The sequence below is a fragment of the Apis florea genome, unplaced genomic scaffold (assembly GCF_048593485.1).
Source record: "Apis florea isolate Af1SG1 unplaced genomic scaffold, ASM4859348v1 contig_3517_pilon, whole genome shotgun sequence".
Taxonomy (NCBI): Eukaryota; Metazoa; Arthropoda; class Insecta; order Hymenoptera; family Apidae; genus Apis; species Apis florea.
The window spans coordinates 2,376,246-2,400,063 of record NW_028256778.1 but is presented as its reverse complement, the minus strand read 5'-3'; the positions used below and the strand labels follow the sequence as shown (position 1 = coordinate 2,400,063).

The following is a 23,818-nucleotide window of genomic DNA, read 5'->3' as shown; positions in this document are numbered from 1 at the left end:
AAAACCTTTGCTGAAATTTATTGCTTTTTCCGAAAAATAATGGAAAAAGAAGAAAGAAGGATGGAAAGTCAGAATCAAAGGTGGAATGTGAGAGATAGAGTGCCTTGAATACATGTTAGAGATATGCACAACATGTTCACACCAAAATATACTGTGCCTTAACTATTAAGGTTTAAAGTTTTTTAAAATATTAATTTTTTTTTTATGAAAAATTTTAATTAACAATAAAAATATTGCATTGTTTATAATTTATAAATGATTATGATTTATTATAATTACATGCAATATTTTTAATAAATTTTCATTTTTATCTTGAATTTAATTAATAAATTGTGTTATTAAATATATATATAAAAAGTCAGTTTGGAACGATTTTTTTTATTATGGAGAAAAAAGGATGAAGATCAATTTAAAATATTAATATATATTTTGTTTATTAAGATTAATGTTGCAATGATATAAGATAAAGGAAAACTTTAAATTATAAAATATATTAATTTTATTATGATATTATTCTTATAAAAAATATTTTCAAATAAAATTATATAATTTAATATAATTAAAAGATAAAAAAATAATGAAAATTTCAAACTTGATTTTAATTAATACTCAAATAAATTTTTCCAAAAAAAAAGAAAATGTATTATATTTTATAAACTTTTAAATCAAGATTTTTAAATTAGAAGAATTTCTTTATAATTTTTGTGATTGACTGTATTTTTCATATATATTATTTTTGAATTCATTCGTAAATATAATAAATAAATAATTAAATAATAATATATATCTCATGCATAAATATTATAAAACTAGCAAGCATTTTTATGTATATTTTCAATTCAATTCTTCAAGAAATTAATTTTTTTTAATTTATATTCTTTTCAATTTTTCTAACTCGCTAACATTATTACAAAAGTTATCAAAACTTTTGATCGAGATCTTGAATAAAAATTATTAAAATGTAAACGGTTCTCTCTTGAGAGCCTAGAAAATTTGTTTAAATGAGAAAAGTATGATATATATTCATTCGTCTATGTATTAAACATTTATTAATTTTAAGCATGTTACTAATCTATTAATCTAAAAGGATGTCATAAACATATGTGATATCATAAATTATTAGTTTTTCCTCAAAAATTAGTATTTATATACCTATTTGTTATATATAATAAATATTATATTATATACATATATTTATATATTATACACATATATATTTATACATCATATGTGATATACACATATAGAATGCTTGTATCATTATTGTCTAGCTATTTTTCTCGAAAATAGTTAATATACGACAAAAAATAGTAAAGGAAGAAAATTGTATTGTCTTTTATAAATAATATAATTTTTTTATAAATTATTTTAATTATGAAATATGTAATTTTTTTTAGGGAGATTTTTTTTTAATTTTTTAAATACAATATTACAAATTTTTTTATTATATAAACAGAAACATGCTTAAAAAAAAATTCAAATATGTGTCACTAATTTTCATAAAATCATAAATTAGGAATGAAATAAATAATAATACGAATCCTATATAAATATAAATCAGTATAATATATAGATGTACAAGATATTTATTTGAAAAATTCCTATCCAATTATCTTGAAAAAAATTAAAAAAAAAAATATTAAGTACAAAAGTTTTATAATTTCAAAGAAAAAATAAAATTATTTATTTTTTATTTATCGAATGTTTTTCAAGGTTATTTCGTTTTACAGATTCTCAATCATTCTAATTTTCCTATACGATAAAATAATTTTTTAATACAGAATTACATTTATAATACAACTATAATAATAATTTCATATAATTTTTATAGCATATTTTCAAAATGCTTCCCATGCTCTTCAATCTGTTTTCAAATTCACTTTCTTCTTTTCATTTTTTAGAGTCTTTTTTTAAATTATTTCTGTATTTTTATTTGTTATTTTATTTTTTATGTCCTCAATATTAATTTTATTTCGATACAACAAATTGTTTACGCATTGAAAACAAACAAAGTTTTGACGCAATTGAATATTAGAAATTTTATTAAAATTATTGTATTATTTGTTTTTTTACAAAAAGTTATATATTATTAATTTATTATTTTTAAAATACATTTTTTCATAGCAATTCGTAGTAATGTTTTCATTCAATTTTAATTATAAATCGTATAAATTCAAAATAAGTATAAAAATATTAATATCACTTTGATAAATTATATTTCTTTTTAAATTATGGAATTGTTTTCGAATAGTGGATTAAAATTATATAGTGAATTACTTATTTTTTAAATATATTTTTTGTACCATATATATATAAGAATATATAAATTACTCTATTTATATTTCTCAATATTATTATTATTATTACAATTATAATATTAAACATTATTATAATTATTAAATTAAGATATATATAATTTAAGATATATTAATAAATAAGAGAGTAATAAATAATTTACCATACAATTTGAATCCACAATATTAATCCGTTATACAAATTAAAAAGAATTAAAAATTTTTTTTTCTCTCTTCATAATATGGAGCCTTATTGTTAATATTTAACTGATTAAAATAAATTTATATTAAGATTATTAAACCGCAATATTTCTTAATAATACAAACGATTAATTAATATAAATTAATCATATTATAAATATAATTATAATTATTATATAATAATCATTTATCTAATTTTGAAACATTGTTAAATATTTGGTGATTTTTGGATAGGAATGTATATCATTTCTTTCATATATTGCCATGTATCGACCGTTTCTTTAATTCACCCCTTTAGGATTCGTTCTTGGTATCCTTAGACAAGTTTACCTTGAAATCGCCACACGACGCAACGTAACGTCTATAACATAATGTAACACAACCGCATCGTAGCAGTTTTACTGGCAATAAGGTCTCGAACGCCTAATCAAGATAATAGTAAACACCCCTCCTCCTTTTGATCCACAATTATTCTCTAATGATGATTTCAATCGAGTTGTTTTAATATTGTGACAACTAGAATTATATAATCAAGTATCATATAAATTTTCCTTTGACATTTTCTTTGTTTATAAATATGCAAAAATTTCATATATGCTATATGAAAAATTATAAATAATTATAAGTATTTTGTATATACATAAAAATCAATAAAAATAGTGCTACAAATTTTTTATTTTTCGTTTAATTTTTTGGATAAATTTTTTAACAATTCAATAATAAATTCAATAATATTTATATCGATTATTTAATTATTTAAAAAATTTTAACAAGTCGTTTTGCCTTATTTGCCTTATTTTCTTGAATATAAAGTTCGAATTAAATTTGCTTCTTTCAATTTCAATTTTAATGCTAAATTAAAAGAATAAAGAAGATAAATAAATGCAAGAACTCATTTTTTTAAAATTATTATTATTGTTATTGACATCGTATCTATACATTTTATAATATTTTTAGGTAAAAAGAATTTCTGTTTTTAATCATTCTCTTTCTCCTGATTTAATTCAAATAAATTTTTTTTAGAAATTAAAATTAAAATTAAAAGATTTTAATTCGAACTTTTTTTTTAAAAAAATTTAACAAAATAATTGCATACAATAAAGGTAGAATGATTTTTAAATTTTTTTAATGACCGATATAGATGTTGTATTGAATTCTTCGAAAATTGTTTTGAAAAAAAAAATAATAAAAAATTTGGAATTTTAACTATGATTATTTTATATTTTAACTAATCTTATTACTTTTTTCTGTATAACTTAATTACAGATTTTATATGTGCCTTTATTGAGAAAAAATTTCAATCTTTTTCCAATTATCCATATTTTATATGAGAATGAAAATAAATTCTTTATATTCAATTTCTTTTTTGAAATCTTTTATTTAGAATTCGAATGATGAATGGATTATAAATAGGTTTTTTCTGTTTCATGAATACTTTTTGAATATCATTTTATCTAAGTTTTTGTCTTTAGGTGATACGTATTATGTGATTCTCTCGTTAGAAGTCTCACGAGCAATAACTGCAATTCACTCGATCATAACTTTGTAATAACATCAAAAGAAAAGAACGTTGTTTCGTGAAACAAATGAACAATATGACGACAGTATCAATGAACAATGATATCAATATATACTATTATCGGATAAATTACAGTTATGAAGAATTTAATAAACAAATCATCCTATATCTATTTGAATAATACAATAAATAATATATCTTTCTCTTAATTTTTTAAATGATCAACTAATAATTATCTTTTAAGTATATTCCAATTAATTTAAATGTTTAATAAGATTAAGTTACCATTTAGTGCGAATTAAAATTCAATTAATAGGTTGACATTAAATTCTTTCTATAGAAATCTAAAGAAGAAAATAATATCTTTAAAATATGCTGAAATACAAAATATAAATATATAGTTATTCAAATTAAATTACATTTTTAATAATAAATAATTTTTATTTATTTTAAATTAAATAATAATACTTAATAACAAATAAATTTTGATTTTAATTGTAAACTATTTGAGATATTTTAAATTTCTTTACTTTAATATTTAAAATCCATTTTATGAGTAATACATAATCATTGATTTCATACAAACAATCTCTTTTTAAAAGCGTACTCTTATTTAATTTTCTAATATATTTTTGCGTAGTAATAGTCATCAACGATTATAATATTGTTTTTTAAGTTATAATATTGTTAATCATTTTTGTACTATTATTAGCGTAAACTTTTATTTAAAAAAAATTCGCAGGAAAAAATTTTGATATCTTTTTATAAAATTAGATATTCATTGAATTTTTTTTTTTATTAGATTTATATCAATAATCCAAAATTGATTAACGAATTAAAATATAATATTATATCTATTAATGAAGTAGAATCAAATTATTATATGAAAATATAATTAAAAATAGGTAAAAAGAATTATAAAGAAAAACCAAAGATTTTTTTTAGAAATTAAAATTAAATTAAAGATTGTATTCTATAATAAATAATCTAAACTTTATATTTAAATAAAAAAAGCTAAAATATCTCAAATAATTTATATCTTACTTAAATTTATATATAATATTAAGATACAGTAATTTGGAAAATCCTTTTAGGAAGACATTTTCGTTGTCATGAAATAATTCAAGCAATTTCATTTGTGTTAGTAATTAATATATCAATTTACAAACATCAAACAATTCTATTAATGAACAATTGTTGCATTGATTGTAAAAGTTGTAAACAAAATGCACATCTACATATTTTCAATTTATAAATAATTGTGACATTTCATTATAAAGTCTAAGCTCACTAATAATATAGAATTATCTTTAACGTCCTAACAATCTCTTATTGTACTGCTAATCTATTTTTATATATATCGTGTCGCAGTAATTATAATTGTTTCCATTATTTTTTCTTTTCTATTTTATATCCTTTTTAATAAAATTTTTAATAAAATTCTAAACGATTCAAGTTTATTTTAAAATTCTTTCTTATTTAGATATATACAATTGTTTATTTCCGTCAAATTAATACCTATTTTTATATGGTATTTTAAATGCACTTGAGACTCTTTTATCATACTTTTTTTTTCGCGATTTATACGTTTTTTAATACGTTTTATTCACTTTTATTCACACGGTTCCTTTTGCTTTATTTATTTAAAAAAAGAAATAAAAATAAATTTATCATATAAGATTTAAAAAAGATATTTTAATTAATAATATAAAATAAACATAAGAATGACATGATCAAAAAATTGAAAAAATCCTAAAAATTTATTTGACATAAGACTAATTTTTTCACGATTAATATATTAATATTAATTGTTGAATTTTTTGTTCATCATTATATTATTATTATAATCATACAATTTTACCTTTTCCATTCCACTCTATTGTACATATACGATAGAAGCATTAGGTATATTCTTATTGAGGTTCATATATACGTTTTGATCGGGTTTCTGTTGGTGATATGCGACAAATGCATACGCGAAATTGCCACCAAGCAACGTTGACAAGGGCTAACCGTATGTCGTTTCACGCTTGTGTACTACCAGTTTTATTCTGTTTACTCGGTATTATGCTACGGATGCACTGTGGAAATGATGTAACGTGTAACAAACTGCGGTGGCTAATTTTTTTTCTTTTTTTTTTTTTTTTCATTCGCGTCGTTCATCGATCAAACTCTTTCGATTCACTTTTTCAACGATATAAATAAGTACACCGAAGAGTATAATAAGAGTATAATAATTTTTTTAATCTAAAATTTAACGTTTCATGTGGTAATGTTGCATACAAGTTTTTCAATAGATTAAAAATATCATATATGATAATGTATACTATTTTAATGAAAAAAAAAGTATTGCAACAATAATTAAAAAACTAATAGAACGAATGATAACGATATACGTAAAATTGTAATAAGTGAATGCGATTATTTCTTTATATTAATATTAATATGTATTTATTAAATGTATTTTATACGTATTTACAAAAAAGATTTATATAATATTAAAAATGTGTTATTTAATCAGTTTCTTTGTTAGTAAGTTCGATTAGTAATTATGAATTAATTCTATTATTGTCTTAATAAATTTCTTAGATTAATTTAATTCTTTTCGAATTTAGGATATTTCTAATATAAAATCTTACATTATTTTTAATATCATATAAAAGAGAAAATATAAATATGGGATATTCGATTTTTTTTATATAAGAAGCCTTATTTATATTAGTTATGTAAATGTTATGTAGAAACTTTAAAGAATTTTTTATTTTTATAAATAATTTTTTTTCTAAATAAAAATAAAATCTGATTAGTATAAATTCATAGTATGATAATATAGGATATGAAACTATTATTTTTGAGATAAATAAATGATGAAATTGTATTAAAGTATTAATAGAATGATTTTATTAATTTATTAGATACATAATAAATAGTGTTAAATATAATAAAACTTTATAACAAATTTTATTTTGCAATAAGCATATATATAAATTGTATTTTCTGGATTCATATAATCATGGTAAGTTTTAATTAATTAAAATAAATATATCTTTATAATAAGTTTTTAAAATTTTAGAAAAATTTTAATTATATTGTAATAAGTATTTCATATTTCTATCAACTTTTCATTTCTTCTTTTTATCATCTCATTATCATATCATAATAAAAAACACGAATAAAAAATCTTTATTAATATACTGAAAGTACAATTATTATAATATAATTTATTTTTTCTGTTTTTTTAAAAATCATAAAATAAATTAAAGTAAATTTCAGTTTAATAAGGATGCGTAGAAACTTTTTATTATAGAAAACATAAAACATCTAAATCAAAAGAAAAATAATTACAAACAATAATTGTTATTGTTATTGTAATTGTTTTAATTATCATAAATTTGAAATATAATCATTGTCAAAACGTTCTCATATTTCTATCTATATTGTATTTGTATTCTTTCTACTATATATAATTATAATAGAAATACATTTTTTTGAACTATTGTTTGTATTGCTTTTAATACATTTTCTGTTGCAATTTTCACTCTTTAATGTTATTGATAAAACAGCAAGAAAAATGAGTTCAACATAAAAAGTGTTACTAATGAGGCCATGAATATATTGTAGAATTATCGATGTTGCATTTATTCACTCAAATTGTCTTGAAAAGATAAAGAAAATAAATGACTTTAAAATAAAGATAAAAAAATAAGAAAGTAAGTTTAATTTTAGATGGTAATTTTAACTTTTAAACTTAATTTTAAATAAGATCTCAAGGACAGATCTATTTTATATTTTTCATATTTTTCATAATGAATAAAAACATTTATAAAACTAGTTTTTGACAAATATACAATAAATATAAAAATATAAAAATTTTTTCTTTTTCACTTTCTATTTATTCGATATTTAATCAAATATATATGTCAAATATATAAATGAAGTCTCAAATTTCATACTTTTCTTTTATCTGTTAAGAAGAATCAAATTTGCGAATATGTTGTGAATAAACTACAGATATTTATATATTTTTCATATAACATATAATATATAGACAATATATAGAACATATTTTTCTTTTTACATCAATTTTATTTGCATAAAAACTTGACATATTTATATTTAATTTTATTTAATTTTAATATCATTTAATACTATTGTATCTATATATATATCGTGACAGTATATATAAATGTGCATAAAAGATGAAGTTTTTAATTTCTAGATACAATAATATTGAAATTATAAGTTCATTATCGATATTCTATTAATAAAATAATTGCTCTATATATAATCTATTATAGATTATATATATTCATTATATATTCATAATGTTTCATAAAAACAAAATTATTGCATATGGTTTATTGATTGAATGTCTTCCAGAATATAAACATAAATCATATATTGAGTACTTTAAATGCATAATTGAATACGTACATAACTCATTTTGTTTTCGGATAATTGATCGCATGGGTAACGAAAACTCGGATGATACAATGTTTCGGGTAATCGAAATTGATATTCCAATCATTAGAAATTTCATTATCGATTGATGTAATATTATATAATCGATTCCAATGCAATTAATAAGTGTGTGAACGCATTAATAATCGCGTTCTTCAACACGATTAATAAATGATAATCATGTAAAATGATTTTGATAATCGGAACGCAATAGATTTGTTATTTTTATTATCGTCAATTCGCAGTAGCGTTCCTCGAGCATTTGTCCGACAGAGAAACTTTTCTTTATAAGCAATTTGTGATTTACTTTGATGTATAAATATAGCTTCAATAATTTAAAAAAAATTTAGCAAATTTCAAAAATATTCAAAAATTTTGAATAATCTTAGGAATTTTTAAATATTTTTAAGTTATATTATTTTAAAATTTTTAAATTATTTAAGAAATAATTTATTTTTGAAATAATATGAATTTATTTTATAAAATAAATGAATATATTTGCAATTTAATGATTTATTTGTCATTGTGTGATTTATTATTTTGTTAATTAATGAAAATAAATAGTTTCTTAATATGTAGCATCATTTAAGGAAATCATTATTTAAGTTTCATTTTTTAATCCTATATTTTATTTTGCGTAAACATCTGCAGTCCAATTATTATTGTTCAATATTTTAAATGTTATTTCAAGAACAAATTTTCAATTATGTTCGATATGTTATTTTCTCAAATATCTGTTTCAAACTTTTTCAATTGACAAAATAAAAAATATAAAATCAATTGAAGTACATTGCTTATTAAATATTGATTAAAATAATTATTTTTAAATTATTATATGAAATAAATTTCGATCAATTCTAATTTGATATTTCATTTTGTTTCTTTTAATTTTTCTATTTATTTTCAATAAATTGTAAATAAGTCTTAGAGAATTCTAAAACTCGTTACGTGTTTGCAAATATTCTGCAAATATCTTTATTACTTTTATTATTAAATTTTAGTTATATTGTTACACAGTCAAAGCGTAATTTTGAATATGCATCGGTAATTTAGTAGTCCAATCGAAATAAAGGTTAAATACAAGCGACAAATAGAACAATAGAAACTATTCAGCACAAATTCCTTAGATTTGCAACACATAAATTAGGGTATAATGGATAGTTAAATAGTTCTTAGTTAAATCTCTTCGACACAATACTATCGAAGTTATTTGACAATTATCAAATATAATTTTTAATTCTTTTTGTTTAAACATTTAAAATTATTTTTATTATTCGAAATAAATTATTTATTATACACGTTAGTAATATTTTATTATAACACCAACTCATTGTAAAATACAGTAGGAAAATATTTTGCGCTATATCTACACGGTTAATAAATATCATATAAAAGAGATTAACTTTCAAGAATCAAATAAAACTGTAAAAAATTTTTTTTATTAAACTATTATTAAATTTCTTTTCTGTTTTAAGTTAACTTTGTACATTAATATTTTATCATTGAAGTTCAGTTTTAATAGTTATTTTATGATTAATAAAAATTCTAAAGAATTCTAAGTTAATATATTCGTGGGATATAAAGTACGCATAAAAATATATATTTATTATTATATATTATTATATATATATTTGTATATACATTACATATAGTATGCATAGTATACAAATTTAATTTGTAGATAGATCTTGTAATACTCATTTATTTTGAAATGTATTAACTAACCAATATCTTATAAAATGTATATCAATTGATTTCGTGTTATTTTTTTTTATAAAAAATATCAAATATAACCGGATTTTAAGATCATTTTTAAGGGAAGAAGTAGATTCATTTGTTGCCATAGAAAAAAATCTCTTATAATTTCAACAGAATTTATTCTCAACCTGTTCTCGTTATATTCGTTAACGACTCGCAATACGCATCATGAAGCAGCGTTTACGACTTGTTTAAGCATTGGAAATGTCCACTTCCTTCCATTTTGACTGCGATGCGTCGTAAGCATCGTCGTAAATTGCATTTTTCGAAAGAATATGTGGATTTCTGGGAAAACTCAAATAGAACAAAATGATTGCTTATTGTTATATTTGGGTTATGGGTGTGGCATATTAGCAAGCCTCCTGGGGGCTTTATCATTGTCGGTTCGTCTGTATACATACTGTGATATATACTTTTCTTAATAAAACTTCGATTACATTACAGTATTAATAAATTATACGTAAAAAAAAAAAAACGAGTAAAATTGTATTGCGATTTTTTCTGCGAGTATTTTGTCGTCTATTTAGTTTTTTATATGTATACTTATTTAAATATATTATTTAAATATATAGCTTTTCAATTTATAAGTTTAATTAATAAGTTGTATTAATAAATCTAACGATAATTTTGTAGAAAACATTGCGAATAGATATTAATCTATTATATAGTTTATAATGAATTATACATATATGGAGCAGTTTTTCTATTAATATAATATCACTTCGAAAGGATAAAATGAACTCTTAAAGTTTCAATATAGTTTTAAAATATATTTTTACAATGATATTTATTATAAAATATTCAAATTTTAATGCTATAATAAAAAATATTTCCAAGCAAAATTATATAAAATATGGAAAAAATGATAAAAGTTTAAGAGTTGATTTCACGCACGAAGAGATTTCCCATCGAAAGATAAATAATTACTCTATGTAACCTATATTTATGTTCTACATACATCATATTACTTTCACTTCCTATCACTCTTAAATAATCGCAAAAAAAAGTTCATATTGAAAAGATTATTTATACAAATAACTAAGGATTATTTCTTTTCTTATTGTTCCTTTAAATCCTTAAACGACACCTGTTTCAAACCAAGCTTTTTTTTATAAATAAATAACTAGATTAAAAGATTCATAGAGTCAAAAATAGATATGTAATATTATCATGTAAATAGATTTTTTAATAAAAATTTTAATTTTAATATCATTTAAATATTAATAATATACGAAATAAATTATAAAAATCTTATAAAAATCGATATTTCATTTCCTGTAAAAAAATTATTAATGATATTGGAATTTATTTGTTTATTTAAGTATATACTTATTAGTTCAATTTGAGATAAATATGTGTATTTATATAATATAGTATAAGTTGTCGTGCTTACATAATGATATTCATTTATATCCAAGATAAATTTATCTGCAGAATTTTTAAATGAAATAATTATTGATTTCAATGAACATAATTTAGAAAACAATTTTTAATTATGCCATTTGCAATAGCTTGTATCCCTACTTTTTATATACAATAGAACTTTGTTACATGAACTTAAACTCATAGGATAAATAGTTTCATATAATTAAGTCTTTCATATAATAGAAATTCATCTAATTCTTTTTATTAGTTCTTTCATTCATTCATGTTCATGAAATTATTTTTTTAAATGTATAATTAATAGCTCAATTAACAATAAGAGTTGAAGCAATCAAGCATTATTTAAAATTTCATATATAGATATAAATGGATTATTTTATAACATTTTTCATTGCATTGTACTTTTTTGATTTCAATGTAATAATAAAATAATAATAAAAAAACAATATTGAGAATAACTTCCATTTTTTTTTTGTTTGAAAATCTTAAAATTCATTTTTAAGATTACAATTATTTGATATTTCATTTATTCTGTATGTATTCTGAATCTACTATTTTTATTAAGACGATTTATTGTTACTAAAAATAAAAGCAATTTTCAAATTATTGATTTTAATTATCGATTATTAATAAAAATTAATACAACAAACTATTGATAAGAAATAATTATTGATATCTGTGAAGAATTTTGCAGTCGGATTTTCAAATTGGTATTTCGATGTGATCTTCTTACGCGTTCTTACAACGATTCAAACCATTTGTTTCACTAAAACCATCATTTTTTTTGTTACGTCATTGTTACAATAAGAATACGATACGAGTATATGTACGCATAAATACTCACAACGATCAAAATTCTTAGTAAACAGAGGAACATATGTCTGCATTGTATCGCATGAAAACAAAGAATCCTCATCTATCGATGGAGAGACTTAACGAGGATTACGGATATAAAGAACAAAAGTTAAGAGGTAAAGAGGTATAGCCATGATTTGAAATTCAAAGATCCTCGATACGTTTCTATGTATCAACGTATCGATGTATTAATAATTGTCGGATCGAATCGAATCGAAATAGCTTGTAACAGACAAGGGTATGTGACGCGACGCGCAATGCAAATAGTAAATATAAAAGGTCGATATTTGTTCAAGCAACTTGGAGAAATTTCGTCTTCGATTGATCGAAATTTGAGAAAGGTTAGTAACGATTTGGGCAATATTCGTCTTGTTGTTATTAATAGAGAGAATTTGAAATAAACAGGATTCGAGAAAAGTTATGACAAAATATGAAATACACTGAAAAATTTTTTAGCGAATATTTTATTTATATTTTCATTATTTATTTATATTTTCTCATGGAATTGTCAAAATCTAAAAGTAGGTACAATTTTTTAGTATGATCTGTTTGTAATAAATGTGAAAATCTCAAGATAGAGATTATTTACAATTGCATATTCTTTATCAGTATGACAGAACTGTAAGATAGATACCTTTTAAAATTAAATAATAATAATTTATAGAAATTTGTTTATTTATTAATAATATGTAATATCATCTCTCTTTTTGTAAGAGTGATTTCAATCATTTTCTTTGGAGATGATTTATATAAATTTTTTTTCTTAATCTTCTAAAATAAACTGAAAATTGAAATATTTTCACAAGTATTTTATAATTATTTAAAAATAATAGTTTCAAAGTACTATTTCATTTAATATCTAAATCATAAATAAGTATTATTTCTATTCCAATTCAGTGTACCTAAAATATTTATATATTTTTTATTTAATCAAAGTGCAAGAACTTTTTCTTTCTTATTTCTTAAGCATTGAAAATAGATATATTTTTTTATATCATTACATTATATATAATACACAATGTTCACTCAATATTTATAGGTATGTATTGTAATAAAATTAAAAATTGTTGTAATTATTTAAAATATTATTTTTTCTTTTTACATTTTAATGAAATATTCATTTTATTAAAATATTATTTATATAAATTAATATTAAAATATATATTTGAAATAGATAACTATATCTTTATATACTACTATTTCAAAAAATTATTATCAAAATTCTAAGTTCAAAGAAATATAAAAAAATTTATTTTTCTCAATTTGATTTTAATGAAAAATTAACATTCATCGAATAATGAACCCGAATACGATTCAAACTTTATCTCAGATTCGCATAATTCACACTGGTTCAACGAACGTTTTAAACATCAATCGTTAACATCTTCTCTTTTTTTTTTTTACTTTCTTATTGCTCTTCCGGTTCTCCCCATCGTTTCGATTATGAATTGATAGTTAGAGGCGCGGATCGCTTTTAAAGCTAGTGTTGATTAACGATTTCAAATCTGCACGCGATATGTTCGAAGTTCGTATTTCATCGAACTTGCGAGCAATCGTACGACTCGTCGTTGTAATTTCACTGCATTCGAGTGAAAATGTTTCATCAGTCAAATGCAGAGTTTCTTTTTGTTCCCAATGAAACAATTCTGAATGATAAATATGATAAATGACAAAATGATAAAGTTCCTTTTTGTTTCCAATGAAATAACTTTAAACATAATAAATGATAAACGTAATATCTAACAATGAAGGATGAATTTCATTCGGATTAGAACATATATATATATAGTGAGTAAAATGAAATAAAAATTCTATGAAAGCTTAAACTAATAAATCGTGTTATCAAAATCAATAATAATTCTTTTTTATATGAAAAAAATTATTAGTATGTAGATCATAATGATTTATATATTAAAATATTAGTTTTTTATAAATATAACTTCGTAATGATACGAACAAAATTTTGAATAATAAAATAATTAAGTTTTAATATTTAATTGCCTAATTGTAAAAAATATTTTTAAATAAAGTTTTATATAAAACACAAAAAAATAATGAAAATTTATTTTAGGTCAAAGAAAAATAAATTATATTATATTCTACAAATTTCCAGTAAATCAAATTTTTCAAGATTGATGAATTTCCTTGTAGAATAATGTATATTGGACTTTCATGATTAACTGTACGGTATTTTTTAATAAATAGCTTGATATATATTTTAATATGTATATAAAATATAATATATAATCGATTTGAAATTATAAAAAAATTATTCTGAAGAAATTTTCTTTCTCAAAAATTTCTTTTCACATTAAATTTTTAATGAGCAAACTACAAAAGTATATTTTGATATCTTACTATTTTGCATATTGTATATGTTTTGCATTTTAATCAAAAAAAAAAAAAAACGTATGCACATATATGTATGTTAAATATTGCTTTTATATCTATCTTGTCGTATTTGATTGCGATCACAGATGATTATGATAAGATATTCCATATAAATATTCATGAACCATATTAGTTTCATTTACGGAATGTACCTAGTAATTATAACAAACAATGTTATAAAAGAAAAAGAAAAATAAATGTAATTTTAAAAAAGAATCGAGATATATGTGAATTGTATGAAATTATAACGTAAGCAATAATATTAAGAAATGATGATAAAAATATTAGGTTATGCAAATATAAATATGTAACATTTTATGATGTAGAATATGATCATTTCCTTACAAATTAATATTAAAAAACAAACATAAACTCCACAAATATAGAGAAATTATATGATTATATTGTGATATTAATTATGAAACTTTATTATAAATAAATTCTTCGTTAAAACAAAATTATTAAATATCCATCGAAGTTCAATTCATGTTATATATAATATATCTAAAAATATATAACTGATTGAAAAAAATTGATATATTGTACTTATATATGTATATTTTTCGTGTAATATTTATATATTTTATAAATTCTATATGCTGTTTGCATATATTACGTTATATAATAATCCGCATAATATGATAAGTAATTTAAAAATGAATATTTAATGAATATTGTAAAAATAGCAATGGTATTTACTACATTCCAACATAATATAAATTAATCGAAATATAACATATATGTATTTATGTTATGCATAAATGTATTTAAAGAAAATAAAATTTGTTTTACACTAGTCGGTCACTTTACAGGTAGATATCTGTTACTTGTACTAATGATTGTAGTGATAGAATTAAGTATCTCGCAAATAGATTTTAACTTTGTCTAATTGTATTCGAATCCTTTATAAGTATTTCGATAAATAGGAACAGTACTTCTAAATACATTTGAATCTTGTACAAATATTTTGGAAGGCAATAATTCAAAATAAATAAAATTCTATTTTTATACAATAATTTTATCTTCAAGAAATATTTTTAGAAATAGTAGTAAAGAAAATGCAAGAAATGAAATATTATTTTTAAAATATTTACAACTTCAATGATTAAATTGCAATTTTAATATTATAATATCGAATACATTATATATATTATAATATATTTTGTATGCAATAATATAATTGTGATTTTCAAAATTCACTGTTTATCAGACTTCAATTTTTTTAAATTTTATCATGTAATTTTTGATTAATATTTGAAATCAGTAAAATGAAATATTCAAAATGATTCAGATTTGTAAATACAAACATATTGAACTTGATCTTATCCTTAGAATAAGGATAAATTGTGTACTTTATAGCAGCCATTCATAAACTAATTTTCTCTGATTTTTTTCTTCATTCATTGAAATTTGATCAATCTTTTTATTTATTTTTTTATAAATATATTTGTGAAACACTTTCGAAAAATCGAAAAATGCAGAAAATTGATATATAAAAATCTGAATTATTTATAACTAGATGTTTAAATAATAATAAAAATTTAAATTTTTATAAATGTAGAAATAGAATCGAAATAATGATTTCATTTAATCAACCCTTCAACAATTCTCCACGAATATATTAACATCTTGTACATCAACATTCAAATTCATGAAATATAATTCTTTTAAAATTTTTAAAAGTTTAAAAAAAGCATTGATATTTATTTAATATAAATTCAATTATAATATAAATCCATTATTAATACATGACTAATAGAGATAATGATGCTCTTACAAAATAATTTCAAATAGGATATCTTTTACATTTTACATCTTTATAAGTAGATACTTTTTAAAAAATTGTTTGATATTTAATTTTCCCCAGAAAAGACCTAATTCTCTTAAAAAAATTTATTATTATATTAAAAGCATCGATCGATGTATCATGTATCACATTTCTCTAATATCTCTTGTTTACATTAGAAACATTCCTAGCTCGATTAAATTCGAAAAGTGCGATGTCTCGAAATACGCGGCTGGTTAATTATTATTCAACCATACGGAAAGTATTACGTTCACGCGTGTATACGTGCGCGTGCATGCGGGTCTCAAACGTTAATTGGCCACATGTACATTCGTGTGTGCAGCCGTCTCGGGATTAGCGCGTGTTCCTATCCACGCTACGTCTTATCGAGCGCACGGTGAACTCGCATCGGCGGTATCCATGTTTGTCGACATCGCGGAACGCGTGCGTTCGTCGACTGAGAATTTGCACGCGAATGGGAAACCGTTCCTGCGTTCCCGTGAACCTTCGATAAACGTGTCACGTTCCGATTACGTTTCATTGCTTCTCGAATCCTTGATATTCCGAAGGTAGATACGAACGAATGTACTGGAACGAGTATATTGTGACTATTGACATTTTTCGATAAATATCGATAACTCGACATAGAGACGACATTGTTAAAATAACGGTAATGGATGAAAATAACGGAAATTCAATTTTTTTTTTTTTGTTTAAAGTATATTATAGTTGTTATTATAGTTACGTTAACATACATATAAATTAACGATATTTCGTATTTTTATTTATTTAAAATAAATCATTAATATGACTAAAAATTATCGATAGATATATCGAAAATTATCAATAAGATATCGATAATCGATAATTACAAGTTTAGAGTATACGTACAATCGAATCGATTTCTCGAGTTTTTAAATTTTTTTCAACTTTCTTTCTTTTAAATCGCGAAGAAATGTTAGCAGATTTATAAATTCATTTATTTTTCAAATCGTAAGATAACAAAAATTGATCATTCAGTTCGTTTTCCTACGAGTGTTTTTCCACTATTAAATTACTGCTTTGCATGTTACTGTGTTACCAAGATTCACAATTAGCGCATGCGTTTGAGGTTTCGTAATTAATCGAGAATGTATACTTACTAAAGAGATTGGTTAAGAAACAGACTTTTAGACTTGCGAAACTTGAATCTGAAACTTTGTGAGGTCTCGAAACCTGATTTATTTTTCTCTCTCTCTTTTTTAAGCAGTAATTATCTATCTATTTTGTCAAAAATTAAAATATTAACAAATTTTGATTTCTGAAATTTTTAAAAATTTAGATAACTAGTCAATAATAAGGAAAGTCATCTTCTCGAAAAATTAAATATTTATTTTGTGTTTTTTAAATAAATTATAGTAACAAAATTATACCATGAAGGGTTTAAAGTGTAGATGCAAATTTTACTTATTCTTAAATATTTTAAATATTATTCTTAAATAAAAATAAATTAATATCGTTGTAGTTATAAATTATACAAATTATTCTCTTAAGATTTCAAAAGTCATGAAAATATCAAATTACAAGAGCTTAGCTATAGTTAGAATTTTTAAATATTGAAAATTTTTGAATTTCTGAAAGATTCGAAGTATGATCCATCCTTAACAACAACCATTGTAATTATATATTAATGAATTTATTTTGAACAATGTATATTTGTATATTGTATATTTGTATATATTTTTATTTTATATTTTTATTTTATATTTTTATTTTATTTTTATTTTATACGTACATATTTGCAAATTAGACTATAATTATAGAAATGAATTTTTATGGTTGCCACTTTGCAAATCTAGTTTAATATTTCCTAATCATTTGGGTTAATGACGCATTTCAAAACTAGTTAAATAATTATAATAATTATATACACATTAAATAGAAACACAAGTTAAATAGATATACACATTATAATTTTTAGAATAGAAAATTTTATTTATTTGAACTATATTGATATAATATATTGTGATACTTGTCTTATTTAAATATTTGAATTATTTGTTATTTAAAATAAATTTAAAAAAGATATCAATATATATAACAAACGTTTATATTATCAATATTTTGAGCTGAATATAATGTTTCATGTAAATTTTAATTATTTATAATTTAAAAAATAAACTTTAATCAATATCTTTATATATCAACTTTTATATTCGTTTTAGCTTCTAAAATTATAATCTAAAACCAAAAAGTGTTCCACTGAGATAATATCCTGTACGTGATATCATTTTTATCAATATAACTTATTGTAACTAACATTTCTTTCATCCATTTGTCATTTCTGTTTTATATTTTTCTTTTCTCAGATCAGATCATAATAGTAACGAAAATTAATAACAAAAAAAAAACATTTAAATTAAAATCAAAATACTTTTTATTTAATATTATGTTTTTAGTTCGTTGTATTTTGCAAAATTTAATACTTTTGTATGTTATTAATATTAATGATTTTAAAAGTTCTTCTTCAAGTTTTAAATAGTTTTTATTTTAATAATATTTTTTACATTTCTTATGTTTTTATTAACATTAATTTTTATTGCATTTTATTATTCTACGAAAGTTCATTCTAATATCGCTTTTAAAATTACACTTTTCTTTCGAGTCATTTGTCGCTTTCGAATGTCAATTAGAATGTTACCTTTTCTTTATTCTTTAAATAATTACTCTTTTAATGTACGTGATATGTCAGCCTGAGAAATTTATTTTCTTGCAAGTTATTGATTATTTTTATTTCAGTTTCATTTAGCTTGTGTCTATGAGGCATTTTTTGTGTATTATTACTAGTAAAACTAATAATTTTCATAGGATAATATATATTGTCTCTTTAATTTTAGAGCCATATAAATTTTTCCTTTAGATAAAAACATAAAAAATAATTATTATTATTTTAATAATAAAACAATGTTTTTTATGATGAAATTGGAGTTTGAAATAAACATTGATATTTCAATAAATATTTTTTAATATTTTATGTTTAAAATATAAACTTTTACAAATTATTCGTTTGTATAGAATATTGCACATATTTATAAGATATTTTTTAGAATTGTATAATATATATTTTATGAGTTGTTAATATATTTTTGGAAGAAACAATTCGAAAAATTAAATACAAAAGTTTTGTTTATTTTTATTTGTTTATATTTTATTATATTATTTATATTTATTTATTCTTAATTATTGAGTTATAAGCAAATTAGATGAAACGAGACAATAAATAGATTTTTCTGATTTTATCTCTGTTTCATTTCGTAATACAAATTCAATTGCTAATAAATAAATCTTAATCGATATTTTTATACTAACTTTTGCATTTGTTTTAATTTTTAAAATCGATTTTCTAAATGTATTTCACGAATATATTAATATTATATAATGATGTATTGCATAAGTATATTATAAGTTTATTATATAAAACAAATAATCATATAATAAATAAATAAATAAAAGAGCGAATTTCTAACTTAAATATAATCCCTAATTTTTATATATATATCATGAATAATAAAAAAAAATTTAGCATTTATTTATAAATAAACAGATAAATACTTAAAATTTAACATGTAATATAATAAAATTTTTTAACATTGAATTAAAAAAAAATCAAGACATAACTTTGTATTTATTAAAAAAACTGTTAGATATTAATATGCTCATATTAATATACAAGATATTAATATACTCATGAGATATCTTTGAAAAATTAATTCCAGAGACTAAAACAAAATTTGATATAAAATAAAAATGTTGATCTATATATAATAAAATGTCAATCTCTATCTGCTTCATTAGCTTAAATTGCTTATATAATTTTTAATCAAAAAGAGGAATATATTCACAATTGCATGCTCTTTTTATTACAATCTGTAATATGTCTAAAATGTAAGTTGTAATTTGCCTTGCTTAATAATTTTTAATTTTAAGCGTCTATCGTATTTTAGCTGCTTGCTAATATCGATATATTATTGTAATCACAGTATACACACAAAAAATTGCAGTGCAAAAAAGCATTAGCATGTTGTATTTCGTGACAGACAACCATTTAATCACCGTAATCTATTTTTAATTTTATAAAATGATCATACATGAAAAAAATGAAATTTTATCTCGCTTAAATTCACAGAATAGTCTATTGTGAAACTCGTTCGATTGCACGCAAATCGTGTTATATATCGTATAACCATAATATTATGCAAATACATTCATTTTGATACTGATATTCGATTAGAAATAACATAGCAAAATTTAAGCATAAAAACGTATTTTTTTCGCATTCAGAAATTTCGAAAATGTCATTGCTGTGATATGACATTACGATTGTTACATTATATTCTATTGTAAAATGCGAAATGTCATGAATTGTTACACACGGATCTCATTAAAAATTCGAATGTAGAAAAAAATTTTAAAAATATCATATGTAATAAAATTTACACATATGTATAATTAAAAAAATAAAAATAAAATTTAAAAATTTTTTTAAAAGTAAAAAATATTAATTGCCATATTTATTAAATTGTTATATTTATATAAATTATAATATAATAATTAAAAAATTTTTTATGAACTTATGGAAACTTAATAATTTATAATTAATAAAATATAATTAATAGTTTTTTCTATCAACTCAAAGAAATATTTTCAATGAAACTTGAATCTAAAAATTTTTCATATACGAATCATTGACCTATAATAGATATTTAAATATTTTACATACAATAACATAAAAATAATTAGATATACATAATTAAATTTCTGTTTCAATAAAATACAATATTAATTTTGCCAAAAATATTTTCACATTCTCAATTATCATAAAAATACGAAATCCATCATTTTGACGAATTCAATTCTTCTAGAATCTCTAGATCATAAAAAATAACAGATCCTGTATATGTAAATGGATAATTATTTCGATTATTTTGTTTAAGAAAGTATATCAATACGAGGAAAGCAAATTAAAAAATAAACTCGCCGAAGTCGACCAAAGGGTAACATTGATTTTTTGGTTGCATCGAAATCACGTGAGGCCGGGGTTGCACGCGACATTGCGATATCACATCTCCTGATTACGGTCAAGTGCGAATGTCATCGGCTTAACCTTCGCGTGGCGACATTCCTTTGAAAATTTATTCGACGAAAAGTACGCGATTTGGCTCGGTCAATGATCGATTTTAGTCACAATGTACTATTACCATCACATTTTAACATTTCTCTTCTTCTAAATAAAATCTAAATATATATATAGCGAGGTGAGAATCATAATGGAAATGGAACGATGCTAGGACGAAGTTGTTGCAACGTATAAGATAAAATTTAAATCGAGCAAGTAATATTAAAACCGAATCGTACAAGTACAAAAAGAGAAATTATAAAAATAAAAAAAAAGGAAAACTGTTTTTCTTTCAAATCTGTCAACTTTCAAATGTGAATTTTTTCTTTTTAAATGTTTTATATTTGACGAACGTCGTGATAATTCTCAATCCGTTAAATATTTCATACGCGAAATTATGATACTTAATCGATACACACAATAAGTGTATATGTATATAATATATATAATATATCGTCTATTTTCTTTTCTTGTACTGTTTAGCGTATAAAATCGCGATAACTTGGTCAGTCAACGATGTTAATTTAAAATCAATATAAATGTGCAAATTTTAGCATACAATGCTTCGTGATTGATTCGTGAATTAGTAATATGACTTGGCGCGATCGAACGTATCGGTTAACGCGCGCATTTTGGAATAATACCGCAGACGCATGTTAATCATCGAAAAAAAATAAATTAAAAAAAAAATAAATTACGAATCGTGCAATAATAAAATTATTAAGAAAAAAAAATTTAATAATAATTCTATTTGAATTTTTGTATCTTAATTACACCAAAGAGATTATTTTATTATCAAAGTTTTCTTTATTTCAATCCTCGATTATAAATTTTTATCAATGAATATAATTCTTTATAAAACAAAACTAATAATAGTTAATTGGATAGAAAAATTTCAATAAAAATAAACTTCATAATATCCGCTTTACTTACCAGAGGTAGATGTCCTTATCGGTAACAGCAACAATAGAAGTAACCACATCATGATCTCGTTTAGCCAATTGTTATTTTCCACGATATTTTCCGAACACTCCGATATTAATATGTCCACATTCTTAAATTGGTATAAATTGACTCAAATAATATCTTTCCTATCTTTTGACTTGTTGTTATTTTATAATTTTGTTTCGTTACTCGCGTGACGTGCACGCGCACATGCTTTTCAGCAATGCGAACATTCGATATGCCAAAATAAAACACAAAAGAGATCAATCTCTTTTATCTCTTGTGAAACTGTTTGCATGTTGAAGAAATTCGAACGATCGTCCATATAATGTATTTTATGCGAATTTCATAAAATTTGATCGACAATTTCCAAGATACGTGCGAATATAACCGATAAATTGAAAGAAAGCTTTTATTATTTCGAGTCGAACGCTTATTAATCGTCGAACATATAATATATATATATATATGTGTGTTAAGTAGCGGTTAACTGATCAATGTCACGAAACGCGTAACTCATGTGTATAACATTTCGAAAATAACAAAGTGACATCTCGTTTTGCCAATGCCCTTTACGAACGTTTGATTCTTTCACAGGAAAGCAGATAACTGGATAAAGAAGGAAGTGTAAAAAAAGGAAAGAATCGAACGATGCGTCGCGACGCCGAGACGCATCAAGCATAACTGAGAAGACCGTCGAACACCCGCCGTTATCAGGTACGATTCTCGTCGAGTGCGCATGCGCGTACGCGTACGCACGTGTGCGCACCCCCGAGGAATCGGGACAAACCGAGCGAGATAGCCGCTTGGGGAATAGGTGCGACCCTTCATGCGTTCTTTCCCATACGCTCGCTCTAATTATTCCTTCCCTCAATACTCTGACGCGCCTTCGTAATTCTAACTTTTCTTCCTATTATATTTTCCCCGTTTCACTTATTTATCCTATTTTGATTTTTTATATTTCGATCAAAGATCGATATATTTTAATTTTTTTAATTTGATTGTTAATTACTTCCGTCTTGTTTAGTTATATGTATTTCCTGCGATATCAAAGAAATATATCGCACGAT

At 21.7% G+C, this 23,818-nt stretch overlaps 1 protein-coding gene across 2 annotated transcripts in view; it reads right to left on the bottom strand.

Annotated features, from left to right (window-relative positions):
• Ret (protein kinase receptor Ret oncogene) overlaps positions 1 to 23,434 on the bottom strand; it is a 65,030-nt gene extending 41,596 nt beyond the window's left edge. For both annotated transcript variants that reach the window (XM_012493938.3, XM_012493939.3), the window contains exon 1: positions 22,737 to 23,434. In XM_012493938.3, the coding sequence (XP_012349392.2) occupies positions 22,737 to 22,788 (52 nt within the window). In that variant the 5' untranslated portion in view covers positions 22,789 to 23,434. The remainder of the gene's footprint in view (positions 1 to 22,736) is intronic.
• Positions 23,435 to 23,818: the final 384 nt, after the last annotated feature.